The 22,003-nt window shown below is 34.8% G+C and overlaps 1 protein-coding gene across 4 annotated transcripts in view; it reads left to right on the forward strand.

Annotated features, from left to right (window-relative positions):
* The window catches only part of DMD (dystrophin), a 950,620-nt gene that overhangs the window by 271,238 nt on the left and 657,379 nt on the right, over positions 1 to 22,003 (forward strand). For all 4 annotated transcript variants that reach the window (XM_030448312.1, XM_030448319.1, XM_030448327.1 and 1 more), the window contains exons 14-17: positions 5,279 to 5,380; positions 5,485 to 5,592; positions 12,210 to 12,389; positions 16,585 to 16,760. In XM_030448312.1, the coding sequence (XP_030304172.1) occupies positions 5,279 to 5,380; positions 5,485 to 5,592; positions 12,210 to 12,389; positions 16,585 to 16,760 (566 nt within the window). The remainder of the gene's footprint in view (positions 1 to 5,278; positions 5,381 to 5,484; positions 5,593 to 12,209; positions 12,390 to 16,584; positions 16,761 to 22,003) is intronic.

The raw sequence follows: 22,003 nt of genomic DNA on the forward strand, positions 1-22,003 counted from the left end.
CAGAAAGATAATAAATGATAAACTGAATATAAGCAAAGGAGATAAAATGTGTTGGCAGGCACAACTATTAAAGCATTTGACAAAAAAAAAGCATAATGCAACAAAGTTCAAAGCTTGATTATGTAGCTGTCAGTCTGACTTGAAAAGTAGAACAAAACAAGGGTGTTCACTGTCAGAGAGAAAAGCTTAAGGCTGCTGAGATACTGGTCAGGATCAGACTTGGAATAAAGTGAACAGTTATTTCTATGCACTACTCAAGGCTGCATTTTCCAAGCAGCTACAATTCAGTTATGCTTTTCTGATTCCCAAAATATTTTCCTTTATGTAAATATACATATGTATAGTGCATGAATTTATGCACGCATCTGTATAAAACAATGTTAAAAGCCATAAAAAGGTCATGTGCAGACTTTAAAACTCTCAACAGGATGACAAGAATCTATACTGGCTTCAAATGAATATTGTAGAAGTTTTTCAGATGTATTGCATATGCAAAAAAAAAAATGTTAATGGCATAGAAGCCAAAAGTGTCCTCTAAAACAAAATATCCATAGAAAAATTAAGCTTGTTTGGAAAAAATAAAATTAAATACCATTACAGTGTTTCTCCTACAAATGGTACTTACCCCAGGGGAATCTGAGAGATTACAACTAGCCTGGGTGACTGTGACTGTTGAAACTACTTTTATAGAACACTGGTTAGTTGATGTATCAGTGTGTGACATGTGAGGCTCTGTGTATTTATGATGCTGCTGCCAAGAACTGACTATTTAGAATTTTAACCCTTTGACAACATTAGGCTCAAACCAGAGTCTTACCAAAAAGGCAGCTGCTGCATAAGGATCAAATCTGTATTTCATGGTGCAAAATAGAGGTTTACACCTCTGTTGCAGTTTACACCTACATCTGTTGCAGTAGTCTGACTTGTTCCTCAAGAAAGTGTGGAAAATTATGTTCAGCCCAGAGAAATGTCTGTATAAGCATACAGAAGCCTTGATGACAAGGAGTTTTTTCTCTAATTATACCCAGCAGCCAGTAGGTCCTTTAAGGGCTCTTATGGTCTATCTCAAATTAGAGCCCTCCCCAGGGCTCAGGGTCTGTTCTGAAAACAGATCTGCATTAGATGTATCAAATACTTCTTGATGGCCTTTTTTCTGTGATGAAGGAAAGGAGCTGAGTATGTAATTTACACTGCCTCTTATATACTCATATTGCTCAGGTTACTAGACTTTGAATGATGATGATGATCTATGGGTAGTTCTTGTAAAAATATTTCAGAAAATATGAGGCATGTTACAATTGCGTACAATGCTTATTTTACTTGAGTGAAATTCTATAAATGTGCTAAATAATTTTAAGTTGATTTTGCATATAGGTGAAACCATATTTCAATATCTCAAGATTTTAAAGAGTGGATAATTTATTAGAAAATCATCTTTCAAAAAAACCCTCTTCTGTTAGTTGCAGACTTGAGGTCTATTATGTCACTTTTTATACCTTTACTCCAGTGTTCCCAAGAGTCATGTTTTTACTCATTTTATCCTGTTCTCATATTTCCTTACTTTGACCTTTTCACAGACTAGAAATATTTTATCTTCTTTTTTTTGTAGTCATAAGTCATAAGGAGTATTTTTTGGGAGTCTGCTCAATATAGGAAAATTTTCTGTTACATGCAGACTTCTCTGAAAATTCCAGTTAGGTCTGTAAAAAGAAGCATTTCAAGGGAGCAGGAAGGCAGTTTACTTTTTAATCTGGATTCAGTAAGTTTCTCTGGAAATTTGCTTTCCCAAGTATAGGGAAACCCCAGGTGCAGTCTGAGTTTCTGGACACCACAGGCTACTTACAGCATCAATTACAATTTGATGTGATCACAGAGGCTAAGCTGAGCACTGTATGATTTAGTAGTCATAGAATCATAGAATCCCTTTGGTTGACAAAGAACTTTCAGATCATCAAGTCCAACCATTAATCTAGCACTGCCAAGTTCACCAATAAGCCATGTTCTGAAGCACTGTGTCTATATGTCTTTTAAAGACCCCCAGGGGTGGTGACTCTACCACTTCCCTGGGCACACTATTCCAGTGCCTGAAAACTGTTTCAGTGAAGAAATTTTTCCTAATACCCACCTTCCCTGGCACAATTTGATGTTATTTCCTCTTGTCCTATTGCTTGTTACTTGAGAGAAGAGACTGACCCCCACCTCACTACAGCCTCCTTTCAAGTAGTCATAGAGAGAGAGAGAGTCTCCCCTCAGCCCCTCAGCTGCCCTCTTTGGACACACTCCAGCACCTCACCATCCTTCTTGTAGTGAAGGGCCCAAAACTGAACACAGGATTTGAGGTGTGGCTTTACCAGTGCTGAGTACAGGGAGTCAATCACTTCTTTTCTCTTGCTGGCCACACTACTTCTCATCAAAGCAAGGGTGCTCTTGGCTCTCTTTGCCGCCTGAGCACACTTCTGGCTCATGTTCAGCCACCGTCAATCAGCACTCTCAGGTCCTTTTCCACCAGGCATCTTTCCAGCCAATATTTCCCAAGGGTGTAACATTACACAGGCCTGGCACTTGGCCTTGTTAAATCTCATAAAATTGGCCTCGGGTACATCGATCCAGCCTGTCCAGATTCCTCTGTAGAGCCTTCTTGTCAATATCTACTTTATAAATAGACAGTCCTGCCATGGTATTTCTGACTTGAACCTTTGTGTCTTAAACCTACTCAACCAAACAGTATATCTTTATGTCATGCTTTGTTATGATGTTTCATGAGAAATAGCAGGTTTAAGGCACAACTTAGTACTAACCCTCCTATCAGTGCAGTTACTTAGTCATTTTACTTATTTTATTAATGACAAATTATTGAGGCAAATTAAAATGGCAATTTTTGTGCCTCTTTGGAATCATATGCTGAAAATAGCATTTTGTATTGATGTAGCAAAACTACATCAATGTAGTATGCAAATCATTGCATTTTTTAGAGTGAATGCCAAGCCAGATATTTGATCTTGTGCTCTTGATGTTTTACTGTTGTCTAAGTGAGCAAACAAAAAATATTTTTCTAAGTCGATAGCAGTGATAGAGGCAAATTGATGAAGATATTACTGATGATGCTGAGACAAAACTGTATTTCTTTGCAAGGTCTATTAAGAAAGAAGTCAGATACTTGAATGTGAGATACATAAAAATTACCCAGGTATAAAGGTTCTTATAAATACTGAAATATTCACTGCTTTTATAAAAAATTTAGAAAACATAAAAAACCCCACAATATTATAGAAATCTGATAGAGTCAGATAGACATAGATGTAGAAAACTAGTTTGAGGGTTAGTTTATGATTAGCATCCCTTAAATGTAAGCAGTCAAATACAATATGCTGACACATATGGAGAAATTAAGTAACTGAGAAGTACCTGACAGTGTACCTACCAACTAGTGGCTTGCTATTTATTTGTGTAGATTAGTGTGGGCTTCCACCAGCTTCCAAGTGTTCCTCTGCATCCACACATGTATATACAAGTATATATATATCCTTTCTGTAAGTCCCTTTGCAAGATAGAGATGTTAGAGCTTGTATAACTCATGGTATTGCACACATTAAAAATTAAATCTTCATCAGAAAAATATAGTCTGTGGTAGTCCGCTAATTCTTTTTAAAGGTCCTATTTGAATAAAATCTATTTTTTTTTTTCAGAGCCCTTATATTTGACTTGTATGAGAATTCAAAATTTCAGACAGTTGCAAACTATTAGTTAAAATTGTCTATTATCATTTATTCTGATCTACACTGAAAACTGATGCTAAATTTTGGAATGACTTATGAATAATTCAATAAACACTGAGTGTATGAAATGCTGTACATTATTAGAATCCACAAATTTCAATGTAAACCTGGCATGAAACCAATCAAGTCTGATTCACCTCACAGTCTGTATATGTAAATTTTAGAAATTTAGAGATTTTTCCTCCTGTAATAGTGAGAGGAAAGGTTATGTAGGGGAAAATATAATACTTAGGCTTGGAACTTTTTCAAAAGTCATAGAATCATAGAGTCATAGAAAGTTAGGGGTTGGAAGGGGTCTAATTAGGAAAGAAAGAAAAAGCCCATTACATAATCCCAAATATATACCAAAAGATGTTCCAAGTATTAAATCTAAAAAAAGCAAACAAATCAAATTCTTCAAAATCTACTTCATATTTATGCAGTGACTGTGTTATTGTGTAAAATATTTGAGATGTTTAATAATTGCCAAGTTTTTTACTTAGCATTATTTTACTACTTGTTTAGAGAGAATTTCATTTTTCAAAATTGACTCAGTATCTAATGCAGTATAATTTAGTGGCATGGCATCTTTCTGGTCAGTCTGTAAGATTTCTTATGGTTCTAGCATACAATAAATGAAAGCTATGGTATCTGTTTTGACATACACAAGCCACAAAAAAAAAAAAAAAAAAAAAAAAAAAAAAAAAAATTTAAAAAGCCACAAATTCAAATTTCCTGAAATTTTACTTTTCATTTCCTATGCAGGGCATTATGAAATGATTTTATTCCTTATAGAAAATACAATTACACTTTCCATCCATTGTTTTAAAAATCCATCATTTGGGTGCTATATTTTTTGCTAAAATTAAATTGTAACCCCTGTGAAAAATACATAAATATGAAAAATATATAATCATAATATATCTCAAGTTGGCAGGGACCAAAAAAGATCATTGAGAAAATAAAAAAAATATGAAAACAAGTAAGAAACTGTTTTTTCTCTTTCAAGATATTCTTTTGAAGAAGATTAAAAGTTAATCTGGTAGTATGCAATATCTTGCAGATTTTAGAGGTAAAAAATTAGACCAATTGCACTGATGGTACAACTTAAGAACCGGATACTTCTTTGCTTTGATCATGTCTCTGGGCTGCCGTACTTATATTTCATTTAATTATATTTTGGGCATTGTAAAGTTTTGAAACTGAGGTTATTTTGAGAGTGTCGTACCAGAGAGTTAATGGAAAAATTTGTCTGTAGATGAGTATTAAAATTCTCACTTTTTAGCTGTATTGCTATTTCTATTCTTTCCATTTTGATTATATTTTGAATGGTGTTACGATCCATCGCAGTGTAACATGAAACATATTTTAAGGGCATCAGGCTGTAAAAAAGGAGTTATGAAAATGTTTTCAGACAAATCTTTAAGGCCATTGGAACATCAGATTGATTTGTTTAAAAAAAAATACATAAAAATGGGGGTTAAACAAAATGAAACCTGTATTATGTACTTCTTTCTTTCTAGCACTTTGGCAAACGGTGGGCAGCCATCTGCAGATGGACAGAAGAGCGATGGGTCCTTCTGCAAGATATTCTTCGTAAATGGCAGCACTTTGCAGAAGAACAGGTGAGCAGTTTTAGCAGGTATAAATTGGAATATTCTTCAGAGAGCTAAACTAGGGAAAGCCTGTCTTAAACCTTTCCATTCTTTTCTCTCCAATTTTCCTTCAGTGCCTTTTTGATGCATGGCTTACTGAGAAAGAAGATGCTGTGAGAAAAATTCATACAACTGGCTTTACAGATCAAAACGAAATGCTGACCAATCTACATAAATTAGCTGTATGTATTTTACATTTTCCTATTTTATGTTCAACTTTCTTATTCATGAGTCTGAGTGCATGTGGCTTTATCCCCTTTTCAGACTGTATGACTTAAGAAAGCAGCTAAACAGCTGTTTTATACTTTGGGAATGGATGTTGTCTCACCTGAATGGAATAGGATGGTCCATGACCTTGCTAATAAAGAAACCAGTACATACATATATTTTTCCTTAGTTGTCTCTTCAGTCAGAAGATTATGCAGTGAAATAGTGCTTGTTTGTCTTAAAAATATGTATGTATTTGTACAAGGACATGCATATGAGTAAGTACATACAGCAAAACCTGTTAAACAGTCCTTGAACTTGAAAACTCAAAAACTGTGAAATGCTGACATTAGTATTACTTTACACCTATACTTCAGCTGTGTTTCTGGAATCCAGTTATATACATTAAATACACCCTTTTCAACTTGTCTTCTACCTCACTCTTCAGAAAGCACTCTGTTATGTATCATCTTAGTTTTGGGAACATAGGTCTGACTGGCCTAGAAAGATGCTGTGCCTATAGAGATGGAAAAGCTGTCACAGACTAGACATGCAAATGGTTTTAAAGAATTAAGACCTTTTTAACGAAAATGACAAGATATGGGCTATTATGGATGTCATGATGACAGTTTATGCGTTTAGAGGAAAAGAAAAATTCATGTCCATCCTTTTGATAAAAGAGGTAAAATGATATTACTGTAAACTGGTACTTCATTGATAACCTATTTAAACCGAACTATCATTCATGTTGGTAAAGGTGGGGATGAGGAAACATTTTGCATTATTTCAAGACTGGGTTTTATACTTAAAAAGTTCATGTACTATATTTTTTATTTATGAACAATTCTCAATTAATTGTTAACTATTTGGTTATGCAGTAGGCACAAACATGATTTTTTAAAGTTATTTTTATGTATTTATGTTTAAAGTTACTTTAGAATTGATGTCCTTCTAATCCTGCTATATTAAAAGTAGAAAAGGAATCAGATTTGAGCTTTTGGTCAGTAAAAATACCATGATGTTTTTGAAGGTTAAGAAAGTGATATTTTTAAAATTTACCATATTTTATCATCACATATATAAATAAATAGTCTTTTGTCTTTTTAAAACAATAAAATTAATACAGACTTACTGTTTAGTTCATAAATACCTTGCAGCTTGTCCAGAATAAGGGGTAAGTGTCCCTGTTGATTCATAAACTGACTAAGAAGTTAATATTTATTGTCTTTTTTTTCCAGAATTCATGACCCCAAAGTATGATTGTCATCATAATCTTAAAACGCTGTTGTTATTATGCTACCACACCCTTTCTTCCTACATTTCTTACTGCTTTCCTTCCTGCCTGCCTTCCATTTGGTTAATGAAATACCCATTCTTATGAAGTTAATTATATTGCCAGCTGAAAGTGTTAAGCAGTACTCTCATGAAAGCATTGACAGACTCTCATAAAACTTGAATGCTTGAATATGAGAGTAAACAAAATGTTTGGAGGTAGTAAGGGAGAAGCTGTCCAAAAATTCACTTTTATAATTTTACCAGTTGGTTCCAGAATTATGAATCTGTGAGGCAATAAATATACCTTCTTTTACTAATATGTTTATAATATTGGCAGTTTGGGTCTCAGTCTCTTAGTTGCCTAATCATTTCCATCAGGAAATTAAAGCATTAATTTGTCCTGTTAGATCTTAAGAACTTAAAAGTTTGATGACATAGTAAATGGGAGCTTCCCGCCTGTTTTTCCTGCCTCTTTATATGCACAATTTGGCAAGATTAAAGTCATGTTCTTTAGCTAGATTTCAGTCTCTTAAGCCTGATGGTGTTTCATTGAAATTTTTAGCGTTATGACAGCTAAATTGAAATTCTAAAACCCTGCCAGGGTTCTAAGCAACTTCTAAAATACCTGAGGTGAAATAGGTCTGTTGAGATCCTATTCACAGTATAAAAAAATGTTGACTCTTACATAACATTAATGATGACATCATATAGTAACAAATTTAAGGTAAAATAAGAAAGAGAAGCTAGCAGTTTTCATGAATGTTTTCAGTTCACAGTTCTGAAAAAATCAGAATTTAATTGCTGCTTGCAGGTGCAGAAATACATCAGTGTCTTCTCCATAGTAATTTTATTTCATGTTTCTCAAGTGGGAAGGAATACACTGTTAATTTTAGTTAATGCAGGGGTTGTGAGACTAAGCACTATCACTTACAGCTTAAAAATAAACTTTAATTTACCAAGATTTTTTTAACTGGTAGTTGGTATACAAATATTTTCTAACAGTAATTCAAGTAAACAGAAAGTTTAAGATTTTTCCTGAACCGAAATCTCCATATATGGATTCCTAGAAGATTTTTGCAGCCCAAATTCTGATTATTTGACTTGGTATAAACAAGCATGTGTTTCTTCAAAATTTGATCTTTTCTAATGATTTGACTGCAGACTCACCATTACTGACAAATAGTAGTTTTCGGTTAATTCTTTCTCAGCTGTGTTTCCCCTACACTGGGAGAAGGAGGCAAGTTAAAATATTTTTAATAAATGTAAATGGATTAAACTTGAATACGCAGTTTGGTGTCAGAATATTCTAAAATATGGAGGCTGGGATACTCTCTGGACAGTGGAAAACATGATCCATCTTAAAGAAGAAAGATTGGCAACATCCTGAGTATTATGATGTTGTGGCAGTTTAGCCCTGGCTGGCTGCCAGGTGCTCACTAAACCATTCTTCAGCAAGGCAGGGGCAGAAAATAAGATGAAAAGCTCATTGGCCAAGATAAGGGCAGGGAGATCACTCATCAGTTATTGTCACAGGTAAAACAGACTGGTCTTGGGGAACATTAATTTATTGCCAACAAAATCAGAGTAATGAAAAATAGCAACCTTAGAACACCGTTCCCTCATCCCAGGCTCAACTTCATTCCCAAATTCTCTATTCAAGACAAGAGGGCATGGTCTCGAGTTGTGCCAGGGGAGGTTTAGGTTGGATATTAGAAAGAATTTCTTTACAGAGAGGGTGATCAGGCATTGGAATGGGCTGCCCAGGGAAGTAGTGGATTCTCCATCCCTGGAGATATTTAAAAAGAGACTGGATGTGGCACTCAGTGCCATGGTCTGGTAACTGCAGTGGTAGTAGATCAAGGGTTGGACTTGATGATCTCTGAGGTCCCTTCCAACCCAGTTGATTCTATGATTCTATGATTCGATTCTATGATTCTATTACCCTTTCCCCACCCCACTGAATGGACCAGTGGGATGGGGAATGGTTGCTGCATTTGTAGCATTTTGTCTTTGCTGTAACACCAGTGTGGAGCCCCAGTCACAGTAGATAGTCCTTCATCAACTGCTCCTATGTACACCCTTCCCCATGGGTCACAATTGTTCATAAATTGCTCCAGCATAAGGCCTTTCCATGGGGTTCACTCCTTCAGGAGTAGACTGATACAACATCGGTCTCCCTCATAACCGTAGCCACATAACCTGCCAGGAGACCTGCTTCAGCATAGGCTCCTCTTCTTGAAGCCACAGCTGCTGCCAGGAGCATGCTCCAGCAGGGACTCATCACAGGTTCACGGCTTCCTTCAGGCACATCCTCCTGCTCCAACATGGGGTCCTCCATGGGCTGCAGGGGACCACCTGTATCACCACAGTCTTTACCTTGGGTTGCAGAGGAATCTCTCCTCCAGGTCCTGGAGCACCTCTTCTTCCTCCTTCTTCCCTGACCTTGTTTTCCACAGAGCTGTTTTTCTCACATTTATTTCACTACTCCCCCTTAGAGCTGCTGTGTAGCATTTTTAAGCCTTTCTTAATGATACTATCACAGAAAAACTACCGGAGTCACTGATGGGCTCAGCTTTGTGCCACAGTGGATCTGTTTCGGAGCCAGCTGGAACTGGTTCTGTCCAACATGAGCAGAGCCCCTGGTGTCACAGAAGCCGCTGTTGCAGCTGCTTTGCTTCCAAAATCTTGCCATATACACACAGTACGGATGCTTTTTCCCTTAGCTCTTGCAGTCATGTTTTCCTTGTTATTGAAATCAATGAGTAAAATATATATTTTGTGAGCACAACAATTCACCCATTCTAGTATCACGCTAAAATTGTTATAATTTAGATTTCTTCATAATTTATCTATTTGTAAGAATTTATTCACATAAAACTATTTTTGCAAGAACTGTGTGTGTTTTAATACTCTTGAGTAGCTTGTTTCAGAAGATTAATTCAGTATTGCATATGAAAATTTATTTCCTTTGTCATTAACTGTTTTGGGTTTGCTTAGCTTAAAGGTCAGAAAAACTTAGGCTTTACTACTTTTTACACATATTAATACTAACTTTTCTTACATTTTTTTCATTGCACGGGATTGAAAGGTTGTTTTTAAGTCCTGTGCCTAACTTTAACAGCCTGTGAAATTTATCTGCTGGTGGTGTTCGTTCATAAAATATGTTGAGGTCTATTGGAGAGATCCTAGGTCTATATATTTATAGTTATTTCTCCATTAATATAGAGTTAAATCTTCACTTGTGTCACTTAATGCAAATTTCTTTATTTATTAGAAGAAAAAAGTTAGATGATACATAAGTTTTTGGTAAGGCTTGAGGAAAAGGAAACCAGTAATAATTAAAAACTTGAATACAAGAATCAACTAGTGGAAACACATTACAAACAAATAAGGATCACACTGCATAATATTCTAATATTGTAGCTTACAGTATACACTGAACAGAAGTTATGACTGAGTTATTTTACAATTAATTTCATAAAGTAAACATTACTATTTATTCTCTTGCAGACTGATAAATGACATATTTTGTTTCTAGCCCATTAGTATATGAGGTCTTTTTTTGTACATTAAGAAAGCAAAACTAGATTATATTATTGGCTACTGTAGCACATTTGCAGGTGTTTGGTAAGGAATCATGAAAATGGAATCCCCTTGTGTATTTTTTTCTGTAAATTACTTTAACTGTAGCTATCACAGAACTATTTTGTGTAGTAGTGAGCAGTACTTTTAGCAGGAAGGAGGCTTTACTATCTTTCTCCTTTTAGTTTCACTTGCTGGTTGTGTTCCATATATCTAGGATTGATGCTGAATTCATGTGTGCATTGTACAGCTGTTGTCAGCTGTGAAGGTTAGAAATACAGCTCTGCTGCTCAGTGCTGCTCTGCTGCTCATTCACTAATCATTTTTCATAGGGCAACACTTTTGATTATTTCAGTGACTGTATGTGCTTTTTCTGACAATGTGGACCAAATAAACCAAAATCAAATATAGCAAAACTTGCAATTTTAAAATGGTAATTTGTTTTACATTTACTCTGTCCTATTTTCTACTATACATATTTTTAAATATGAAGTATGTCTTTTCTTAGAGTTGTCAATTTAAATTTTGATATTAGCTTTATCTAACATCAGTAATTATGACATTTCAAAACCTATCTGAATAGAAAGAGTAGGGTTTACCAAGACTATGAAACTTTCATGTGCTAAGCTGTATTTTAGATAAAAGTTTTGGATTTCATGACTACAGAGAAGTATACGCAGAATAAATTCTGTTATCAAAATATTTCTTTAGTTACCACTTTCCAGAAGCATAGGAAATGCTTTTGGGGTTAGTTTGAAATTCTCATCTGCATAGAGAGTTCACAATTTTGCCATTCTTAGCATGGATTAGGGTGTAGAGAATGAACGCTTAAGGTATGAAAATCAGTGGTGTGAACCAGTAGAGACATTCAAATATCAACCCAAGTAAGAACTGAAGGTATGGATGAGACTTCGGTCAGTGAACAGCCTACATTATAGTGAGGTTTCTGTGCATGGATCTCAGGAGTTTCGATATCCCTTGGCAGTTTACTGCAGTAGAGATGTGAAGACTGAAAGTTTCTCATTTTCTGTTAGCATCTATGTGTTCAAGCTGTATGGAAGCTTGCAGAGGTTGTAAACGGGAGTTTCCAGGATCTCAGCAGTAGGGCCCTTTCCTTGACAATCTGCAGAGCTCCTGGGGTTCCCAAGGTTTCTCTATTCCCTTTGAGATTACTGCCTTGGAGCAGAACCTGCTGAGATCCAAGGAAGATGAGAAATATGATTCCAAAATCAAACTGACTTTGATCTTTCTCTCTCTTTTTTTTTTTTTCTGTCTTTTTTTTTTAATTTTTTGTTATTCCTTGTTTGTAGACAAATACTAATTTCTCTAAAACATTATTTTCCAGTGAGTTTTAATATGCAATATATGACAGAGTACAAAAAAATTTAAAGAAACATTGTTTAAAATGTTAATATAATTATTAACAGTGCAGTTTTAAAGTTACCAATGTCACACAGCTGCTAGCTTTTTGGTTTATGTTGCCACTACATGCTGTAGTGTCTGGAGTTGCTCTACCTGTATTGCTTTTCGGAATGCAATGTGTCCATTCCATGTGTCAGCTCTGCCAGCAGTTTTTACAGTAAGACATCATGGATATATAGGAATTTGTATGAAGTACCCTTATCCATTTTTGGTTCTTTATTATTCTCTCTTTAGGATTTTTTCTTCTGAGTTTGTTGGGTTGTTTGTTTTTTCCTGTATAAATTACTGGGCTTCCTGTTTCATTGTTTAACAGATGCTCAAAGGAGACCTAGAAATGAAAAGGCAAATGATGGCTAAGCTGAAGTCACTCAGCCAAGACCTTCTTGTGGCTGTAAAAAATAAAGCAGTGGCTCAAAAGCTGGAAAGCCGTCTTGAAACTTTTGCCCAGCGTTGGGATAGCCTTGAGCAGAAGGTGGAGAGCAATTCTAAACAGGTATGTTAAAAGCATCGTTTTGTCAGGTAGTGACAGTCAAGTTCTTGCAGCAGTTTGTCATATGGTTTTAATTTTTTTTTTTGCTCTGCATAATTGTGTAAGATGTATTTTGTTTTTAGGACAGTGTTATACAACCTTAATATAACTTCCCAATATTTTATTCTTCTTTTAGTTTCTGATCTCTCTTTATAGTGTTGATTGCTTTCTTGGGTTATTAACTTTTTTTTCAGAGATGACACAATCCATATTAAAAAAAGTCATTCCAGTTAATTTTTAATGTATAATAGTTGGTCAGTTCAAGTGTTTTTATGTCTGTCTCTGTGGAACAGCACTTAGTCTGAAATTAGTTCAGGAAGTGCTTTCTAGCTGAAGAGAAATTATTCATTTTCAACACTGAAAGATTATAATAGATTACAGATTACCTCTGCTTATGTTGTGCTGATTTACAGATTTAAAAGAGAGGCCATAAAAATAATTTTCTTTCAAAAATAAAGAAATTAGTCCATACCTGTAGTCAAAATGTCAATGAAAAAATATTTGCTTAATTTTGCCCAGCTCCTTTATGTTATCTGTGATACATTAAAAAAGAAATTGAAGTTTAAAATTTTGATATTTTTAAAACCAGATAAAAGAAATCAGTGTACACATCTATTTTTCTTAGCCATCTGTCAAAATCTCTTTCCTATTGAAATTAAGCCCAAATCATCTCATTTTTCCCCATTCTATTATCTCATTAATGTTGAGATTTCTTTATGTTATCATTGTATGACTGGTGAAATGGAAATGGACATTAAGACTTAGCACAGAGTGGAATATAACTGCATGCACCATAGTTCTGGTCAGTTTGATTCAGTTCCCTTGAGCATGATGTACTTTTTTGTTGCTATATAGTCTATATCAAGGGTAAGAAAGAGAGATACCTTTAAAATGTCCTTATCTTGAAACTGTCAGCTTTCCTTTGTTGACAACACACTGGAAACAAGGACAAGGACAACTTGCTTAGACTAGATGCATAACTTTTAGAAACTCTAATCCTACATTTGTTGAGTATATTATGCTTCACTGAATTGCTCTGGAAACCTTCTCAAACTAAAAAAAGACCCTACCATTCCTCATCTGCACTTCCCCAGTGACATACATACATTTTATTAAAGAACAGATGACGACTCCAAAAGTGAGTACTAGAGAAAATCATGAGTTTATCAGGGCTGAGGTCACTTCTAAAGGCTGTAATAAATTATGACAGTAAAAGTAGTTTTCCATATGAAAAAGAGATAAAATTGAAAAAAACTACTGAAGTGCTATACAGACATTGTACATGCATTTGCCTGTAGAGTATCAAAAGGAAGTTCTAAGTAAGTCCACTATGAAGAAGAAGAGGTTTAACATATTTCTAGGATGAGCTTGCTGATTTGAAACTTCAGACAAACCTTGTATTTTGAACGGCTTTTGACGTGCAGCCATGTAAGTCACCTTAGCACTTTCCATATGATTTTCTAGTAGGTTAAGGCCTAGAAAGTATCCCATCTTGCCAGATTCATATCTATTTGTCAGAAACTTAGATGGATGAGGAAACTATACTGTTGTTATTTGGACCATCTTTGAATAATGCATGAAATACACCAATTCAGTGATTAAACTTAAGAACTGGGTTGTGAGGTTTTTGTAAAGGAAGCTGATAAAAATTACTTCCTTTTTGGTATGTCCTTGACTTTTTAAAGATTTTCCTTTAACCTCTAAAGTGTATGCACTCTTTAAACGGGAACCAACTTCATCATGGAGTTACATTGCAGTGTAATCTTCATTGCCTTTCAGACATCCCAGTCTCTACTTAGAATGATTATGATCTTCAAATTCACATCTCCATTTGCCTTTCAAAGTCTACAGTATTTAACCTCCACTCCTATTGATGAAACATGCAAAATACATTTTACTGTTTTGACATGTAAATTACCTCTCCACAGCATTGTGACTTGTCTGCTTGGAGCATATGATAATTGCACAGCTTCCTTTTGAAGAACAGTTCCCAGTCTGAACCTGTTACTCCTGCATAATTGATAGTATGCTGCAGATGAGTCCTGCAATGCCTTAACTGTGGTTTATTTTGTTTTACACCTCCTTCACTGTAAACTGTACCCTGGTATTGATTGGCAAATGGAAACATGATGTAGGATATGACCTTGAGGGTCAGAAACACCATCCTGTCATTGATTTTGGGATAAAACGGAGACTGTATCCAAAGCTGCATATAAGAAACAAGCAATTTTTCAGAGTGTCCTTAGCTACAGAGTCAACCCAGGGGAAGATGACATCTGGTATTATCTTCGAATTTCATAGAGCTCTAGACCTCAGAAGCTTTAATTTGTTTTTCCTTTCTGCTTTAAAATAAAATTAATCAAAAATAAAATTGAAATTAATGGTGTCTAAAGTTTTTATAAAACTCTACAGAAGTGTTCCCTTATTATCATTATTTCTGTAGTTCAAAATACCAATGTCAATGCATCTTACTAAGGGAAATAAAATAAAAGTGTTAATACATAATATTGTAGTGATTAAAAATTAAACTGGGTGTTTTTCTCTTCCAAAAATTTATGTAGTTCATATGTTAGCTAAATCTCTGCAGTTCACAAGTATCTTACTCTAGTTGTCATAGTTAATCCAGAGATTTTAAAAACAGCAGCTGCTTCAAATCCTAGTTTTGCAGCTTTCTGGATAATCCAGCTCCTGCTCCAAAATCTAGAGAGCTGATTATTTCTAGGGAGCGAAGTAGATCATTGAGTTGACTGCTTTAAGAAAGATTGCCAAAATTGCACTGTTAAAGAACATTTCTACTCAACACTTTCAATGACAGAGTGGACAAAGAACAGGAAGACATTTTTTTGAAGATGATATGACAGATTCAGCAACATTGGCAGGAACTTGGGTTTTTTCCAAGGTTTTTTATCTTTATCTTTATTGGTCTTGCCTGCACAGAAGAGGCTGGTTAACAACCTTTTCTTGTCAGTTAATTTTTTCAATAAAAGGAAGTATTGTGGAAAATTAATTACCTTCCATGCCTCTTCTGCATTTATTATATGAACACTAATATCTCAATAACTAAAGTAACTCAATATTCCTACAGAGTTTCTAATGCAAGAACTAATAGATTATTTATGTATGTGATATGGTTTCATGGGATTTTAGATACTGGTATTCCTGTTGCTGATTTGAAAGTCTTTCTAACTCTTGCACACTGGAAACAAGCAAAGAAATGGGGATCTTCTGGCGCACAGCTTTTCATGCTCCTGGTATAAATTCTTCATTTTATTTTCCATTTCACTGACCCTAAACTGTGAGGTGGTCACTGGAGCTGAAACTAGAGCATTTTGACAAATGAGCCATTTTCTGACAGAACCAAAAAAAGAAGCAACCCATTTCTCATGAGCTAAGAGACTTAAGAACAACTGCCCATCTTTAGGTGGGAAATTTGGTATTATACAGAAACTAATATAAATGGGCAGTACATTTGGGGTTTTTTTGTTTGCTGTTTTTTTTTTTTAATATGCTGATGAACATTATGAAGGTATTGCTTTCATATTATTAGGCAAAGTTAAATGCATCAGATTGGTAGTGTTTACATTCATTTTTAGTTATGGAATAATACTGATGCAAATTAATTTGCCTTCTATTTGTGTTTTGTAACTTAAGATTTCCTGTCAGAAAGCTCACTGCCCTTTTGTGCAAGTAGATTGTGATGAATTACATTCTAGCTTGAAAATTCTTGTAAGTGGTAAAAATAACAATTGGTAATTTAGTGCTGTTACTATGCCTTTATTACCTCTCAAGGAATAAATCTTCAGAATGGAGGCAGAGTAACATATAACAATAGCAACATTTTATATATTCCCTATCATTCAGTTCCCTCATAAAATTGACCATTTAATTCTTTTCTCCATTCAGCATGATTTAGAGGGAACCATAATCTATTTAAGAGTGTTTTCTGATTTTGATCCTGGCTTCTGCAGAAACCTTGTTCACACAGTGTGAGTCAGATAAAACAATTTGATTTGAGTTTCATACAATGTTGGGTTTTTTCCTGAAGGTCAGCCTATGATCAGATGGGAGCAATTTCTTATTATTTTCTATTGGTAGTCTAAGCACTCTTTACTGAAGTCTTTCAAACACTGTGTGACCTCTGTTTTAATACTTCTCACAGATTTCGCAGGCTGTCACTACCACTCAGACATCACTAACACAGACAACTGTAATGGAAACTGTAACTATGGTGACCACAAGAGAACAAATTCTGGTTAAGCATGCTAAAGAGGAACTCCCACCACCACCACCCCACAAAAAGAGGCAACTCCTTGTGGATTCAGAAATTAGGAAGAGGTGAGAATCTTTAGGAGATGGAGAGCGAATACTGATAGTTTGGGTGAGAATATAGCCATTTGGCTGCAATAGCTTGCTTAATACTTGCATTTTTGAGATTGAACTTATGTTTCTGTTATCTATTAAGGTATTGATTATTATCTTTCTTTACTCAAGATAATTTGTGGATTTTTTTTGTGCTTCTAGTCCATTTGTTTTCCATTTGTGCTTCTAGTCCATTTTTGGTGCTTCTAGTATAGTTAATCATTATGTGAACATCACTGTGATAGTAATTACTGCCAGGAGAAGTCTATGCATGTCATTGGGGGTTCTCAATTGACTATGGTCTTGAAACTTGAAGGAAAAGAAGCATTCCCCAAATTCTCAGCTTCTTGTGTTCTTTATAAAGAGAGGGTTTTTTAATAGAATGCTAGTAGTACAGCTATTTCCTGATTTCTAGGGGTCAAGTTGTATTCTTTCAGTATCAGTCAATCATCAGTACAAATAACACCTATGCAGAGGCTGAGTTAGTATTTGGTGAAACATGTGGTATCATTATTTTCAGATTTTTTCCTGTGTAACTGCAAGTGACAAGGAATTTTAGACTGATACTGAGCACTTAAAGTCACAATAAAAAATTCTGAGGAAATTAAGCAGAATTGGCTCAAGCTCTGAATTTCTGAATTAGATACTAAGCTAGACTTAAAGTGCTTGTTGTAGTGCTTGTTTTTGAAATGTTTTTTGATGTTCACATAAACATATGAAATGTATAGTAACAGGCTGAAGGGCTGAAAGAAATAAACTTCATCTGATATCTCACTTCTATAGAAAATATCTTGGTTTAGTTCATTTTGTTTGTAATGACAAGTTATTTTCTTGTAAAATAGTATTTAACTTATTAATACAGACAAAATACACCAAGAACAGGAGAAATCTGACTTTTTAAAAATTATAGAGTACTTAGTTATAAAAATAGATACTTAGAGACACCTCTTATTATACATAGACATCTGAAATGGGGTTTATTTTACCCCTCTTGGACTGCTATGAAGGTAAGGTTTCTATTTAGCCTCATTATTTAAGAACACAGTATATGTGGTACAAGAAGAATGATTCATCTCCTTTTTTTTTACATTGGATAACTACCGCTCCTATAGAAAGTGCTTAGAAAAAGTAAGCAACTTCCTTAGCTAAGTTTGTTTAATTGAACCTAATCTCCATTCTCCTAATTTCTAATCTAATTGTCCTCATTTGGAATCTGTTGTCTTGTTTTCACATATCCTAGTTTACCATGAAACAATGTTCTATTTTGCTAGTAATGCACTAAAAGCAATGCATAGTGATGACTATCATGAGATTCACAATTCTTTAAGTTCTTCTAGGAATTGTTCAGTTGCAATATTTTTGGTTAACAGGCATACTAAGCATTGGTACTCTTGTTATTATTTCAGCAATAATATACAAAGATCTCAAACAGATTCCCTACAAATTTAGTGTTAATGTATTTTAGCATTGTGTACTAGGTTTCCAGGGGTTTCAATTTATGTTTTATGCTTTCTAAATGCTATTAATTCACCATATACATTTCATTAAACTTTTGGATAACAGTCAAGACTTGGACTCAGAGGAGTTATTTTCATTGCTGCACAGATTAGGTTTTTATTTTTATCTGGTACGAAAGAAAACTGAACTCCAGCAGGAAGAAGAGATTTTATTGTTTAATACTCTTTAATATGGTCTAACTAGCTGGAATATTGCTTTGTATGCAGGAGTTACTATACTTGTTATAACGATGCAATCAAACCATCATATGAAAGCTAGTTCAGTATGACTTCAGTAAATAACTGAATCGACCTACAATGTGCAAATTAAATTATGTTAGGAGTGTCTACAGCTGTGTAGCAGGATGGATGATGCTTATAACTGCAGGCAACATTTTTCCATTCAGATAATTTTTTTGGCATTTCTAACTGAACAGCCAAAACCAGACTGTGCCTTGCCTCTCTATAAAGTCTAAGCAGGTGTTCCAGAGTGGGAGGACCTATCCATAAATACCTTCAGAGAAACACTTTGGGAGGAAACCTCAACAAGAGAGCTTGTTCTTAGAGTAGTGGTTATTGTGCCTTTTATTAAAACATAAAAAGGCAGTTTTAGAAAGTAAATATTTGACATTATGTTGCTGTCTTTCTCCAGCATAATAAATTTATACTGAACATAAGGATAACGATGGGAGAACAAAACCAATCTTAAAATTTGAGTGCTCAGCTAGAATGTCAGTGCATTGGTGACTAGGCACCTTTTCCAACACTGTTTTTTTGCTGGGAAAAAATTGTATGGTTGTATTTGCAAACTATCATTCAGTTGTTTTCTGGCCCATTGTTCTTCCAGGGTTTTTTTGTGTATATTTAGTTGTGCCTTCACCCAAGAATAAAGCAAGTCATAGTACAGCTAGGGGACTGGAGGTTCTCAACCTACCTCATCATTCTATGATGTATGTGTGTATGTGCATGTTCAAAATTTTCCCTGAGCCCATGACTTAGAGTTGATGATTCTATATTGATCATCTGTTTGATGATTCTATTATTGATCATTGATTAAAAAAATACCAAATATTGAATGCTTGCCAGAAACTTCTGGAGGTGTGATTACATTGCATTGGCAGTCAGAATGTGTTTCTACAGTCATGCTACAGCACACTGCATGCACCTGCCTGGTGCTTTTGTGGACTGGAGGGAAAGACACATTGGGGAGTGGGGTTTTTTTGGAGGGGGAGAGTAATGCTTCCATGTTTTGTCAGCTTTTTTTCAGCCATCCTCAAGCTTTAGTCAGTTATTTTAAAGGAGTGTGCCTGAAACAAATGTGTCTGTCTCTGTTGCCACCTGTTTGGAATTTGTGCTCCAGATTTTCATTCCAGTGATCTAAATGTTATAGAAAGACTGCAGGGTATCTTAAACATGCGCTGCTCCTACAGTGTGGATTGCTAGGTTCTTAGTTTCTAGAAGGAAGAATAGTTTGGGTACATTGTGCATATTGGTGTTGAATTGTGTAAGAATATAGACTCCAGCTATTTAACTGAGGAGAAACAATGGATAGCTAAATTTGAAGCATCAAGCTTCCTAGTATGCTCCTTATTCGTACCAAGGTCTTTGGAAAGATTAGAAATATGAGACCCCATTTATACTGAAGGAACTGAGAAAAGCAGTTTGACTTGTACACCAATAGCATACACAGGAGTGAATGTCAAATTTCTATTGCTGCAGTTCACTGTAGCATAAATGCATGGGAGAGAAGCTGTTGATTTATTTATGCCTTCTAGAGCAGCTTTTTACCCTAAGTGGTGAAAAGCAGAGATCAGAAACAGATCAATTTTTTTTTTTCACCTTACCAAAAATGTCAAAAATAATACTTCATAATGTCAGAATAAGGAAAGCATGTGGTAAATTCTATTACTGGTCATAGGAAAGCTCCTTTTCCCAAAGAGCTTAATTTTAAACTCAGCAGGGCAAAATACTTGGAGCCAATAATAAAGATGTTAAATGTATTTTTTTGAACTCTAGGACTAGAGATAAATATAACACAGGTGAAGTTTTAGGATGAAAATAAACTGTATGTGGGAGAAATAGCAAATAGGTTAGAGCTACTTAAGATTTAATTTAAAAACATTTGTAATATTATTATCCTTGATTAATGTCCAAAGATACCTCTCTTTGCCATTTAGTGCATAACTTTGTACATGCTTCCTAATATTCCCAGTGTAATTTGTCATAATATTATTATGGATATAATGCTAATTTGAAAGTGGCTTTATGCCCTGTGCAGATAAAGGCATCTTAATATAGGGTAGTTGCCCCATCTAGTGGATTTTTCATAATGAGCGTTAACATTTTTTTTAAACTAGAGTATGTTTCATTTATTTGAAAATTATTTTATTTGAAAATATTTAATGCTTAGAAAAATTTTTATTTTTGTATAAAAAATTATGGAAGAAAAATGATAATGACTTGTTCAGGGTGCTTTTTTGAAGCTATTGTTTTGAATAGCCCATTGCTGTCCAATCCATGATATTAACCTAAACAAAGTGCTAGTTGTTTAGCACTTTTATAGCAACTCCATTGGGCTGTTTGACCCTTATTGTCTAATTGAAATGCAGCAGGAAACACGGACTTGTTATAATTTCTTATTGCTCTTTGCTTTTTAACTCTTTATTCTGCATGTGAGGTGAGAAGAAGCATAGTGACAAATGTACTGAGAATATGTACTCTTCACATTTAATGCCCAGATACCTTACCATTCAGAAAGGAAATAAAATTATTTTGGAAAGTAAAAATATAGGAGGGGAAAAATATTTATTAGGGCAAAGAAGCTGTTGAATTAGGAGATAAGAACAAGACAATTTATCAAGTAGCAGCTTATCAGCTGCAAGTATTGAGGAAGATAATAGGGCATTAGTTAATGACAGGATAATTCTGCCAATAGGCATTAAATAATGCAAAGTTTTTCTTTGACGTGCTCCAGGCAATGAAGATCTGTACGCTGAGGAACCCCACTGGTGAGCTGAGCATTTCAGTTCAGCCATGGAAATGTCATAATTCAGTAATGTGATTCTTGGATCTAAGTTGTATCATGCCTTGCCAGCTTAATATGTAGTCAAATGGTTTTATGTCTGCACAAGGTAGTGTTGACATGTCTGGTGTGTTTCTGTTTTGGAAGAGAAGGAAAAAAAAATTAGCAAAGTTAAAATCGTGAGGCATTTTCTATATGTTGAAAGAATGAAGTCTTGAAATCACTGTCTATCATAGTATCAATGACTTAGTAGAAGTTTCAAGATGAAAATAATTCAGTTTACAGAGAAGTTTCTTCACTGTAGTGGCAACATGGCAGAAGCATACTTCACAGCTTGTGTGCCTATGTAAACTTATACAACATTCAAGTTGTTTGTATACCTATGTAGAAGGTTGGTGCAGGCACTTTGCTTCACTGTCATCATATTACCCTGGCAGTGTGTAGGAAAAAAAAAAAAAAAAGCAAAATGATGAGTCTTAAGTATACTATTGTTATTTGCTCGATGATATTCACTGTGTGAAGCATAATAGGTCTTTTTATAAAGTATATTACACAAATGGAAGATTTAGTCAGCCTTTTGATTGTTAATAAAATTTGCAGATGTTTTTATTTAGAAATATAAACGAATTTACATTTGCTCCTACTTGGTGTTTTCTGGGTGGTATTTGGTTCTACAGGGGATCTATACTACATCTTGACTA

This window comes from Calypte anna, chromosome 1 (assembly GCF_003957555.1).
Source record: "Calypte anna isolate BGI_N300 chromosome 1, bCalAnn1_v1.p, whole genome shotgun sequence".
Classification (NCBI taxonomy): domain Eukaryota; kingdom Metazoa; phylum Chordata; class Aves; order Apodiformes; family Trochilidae; genus Calypte; species Calypte anna.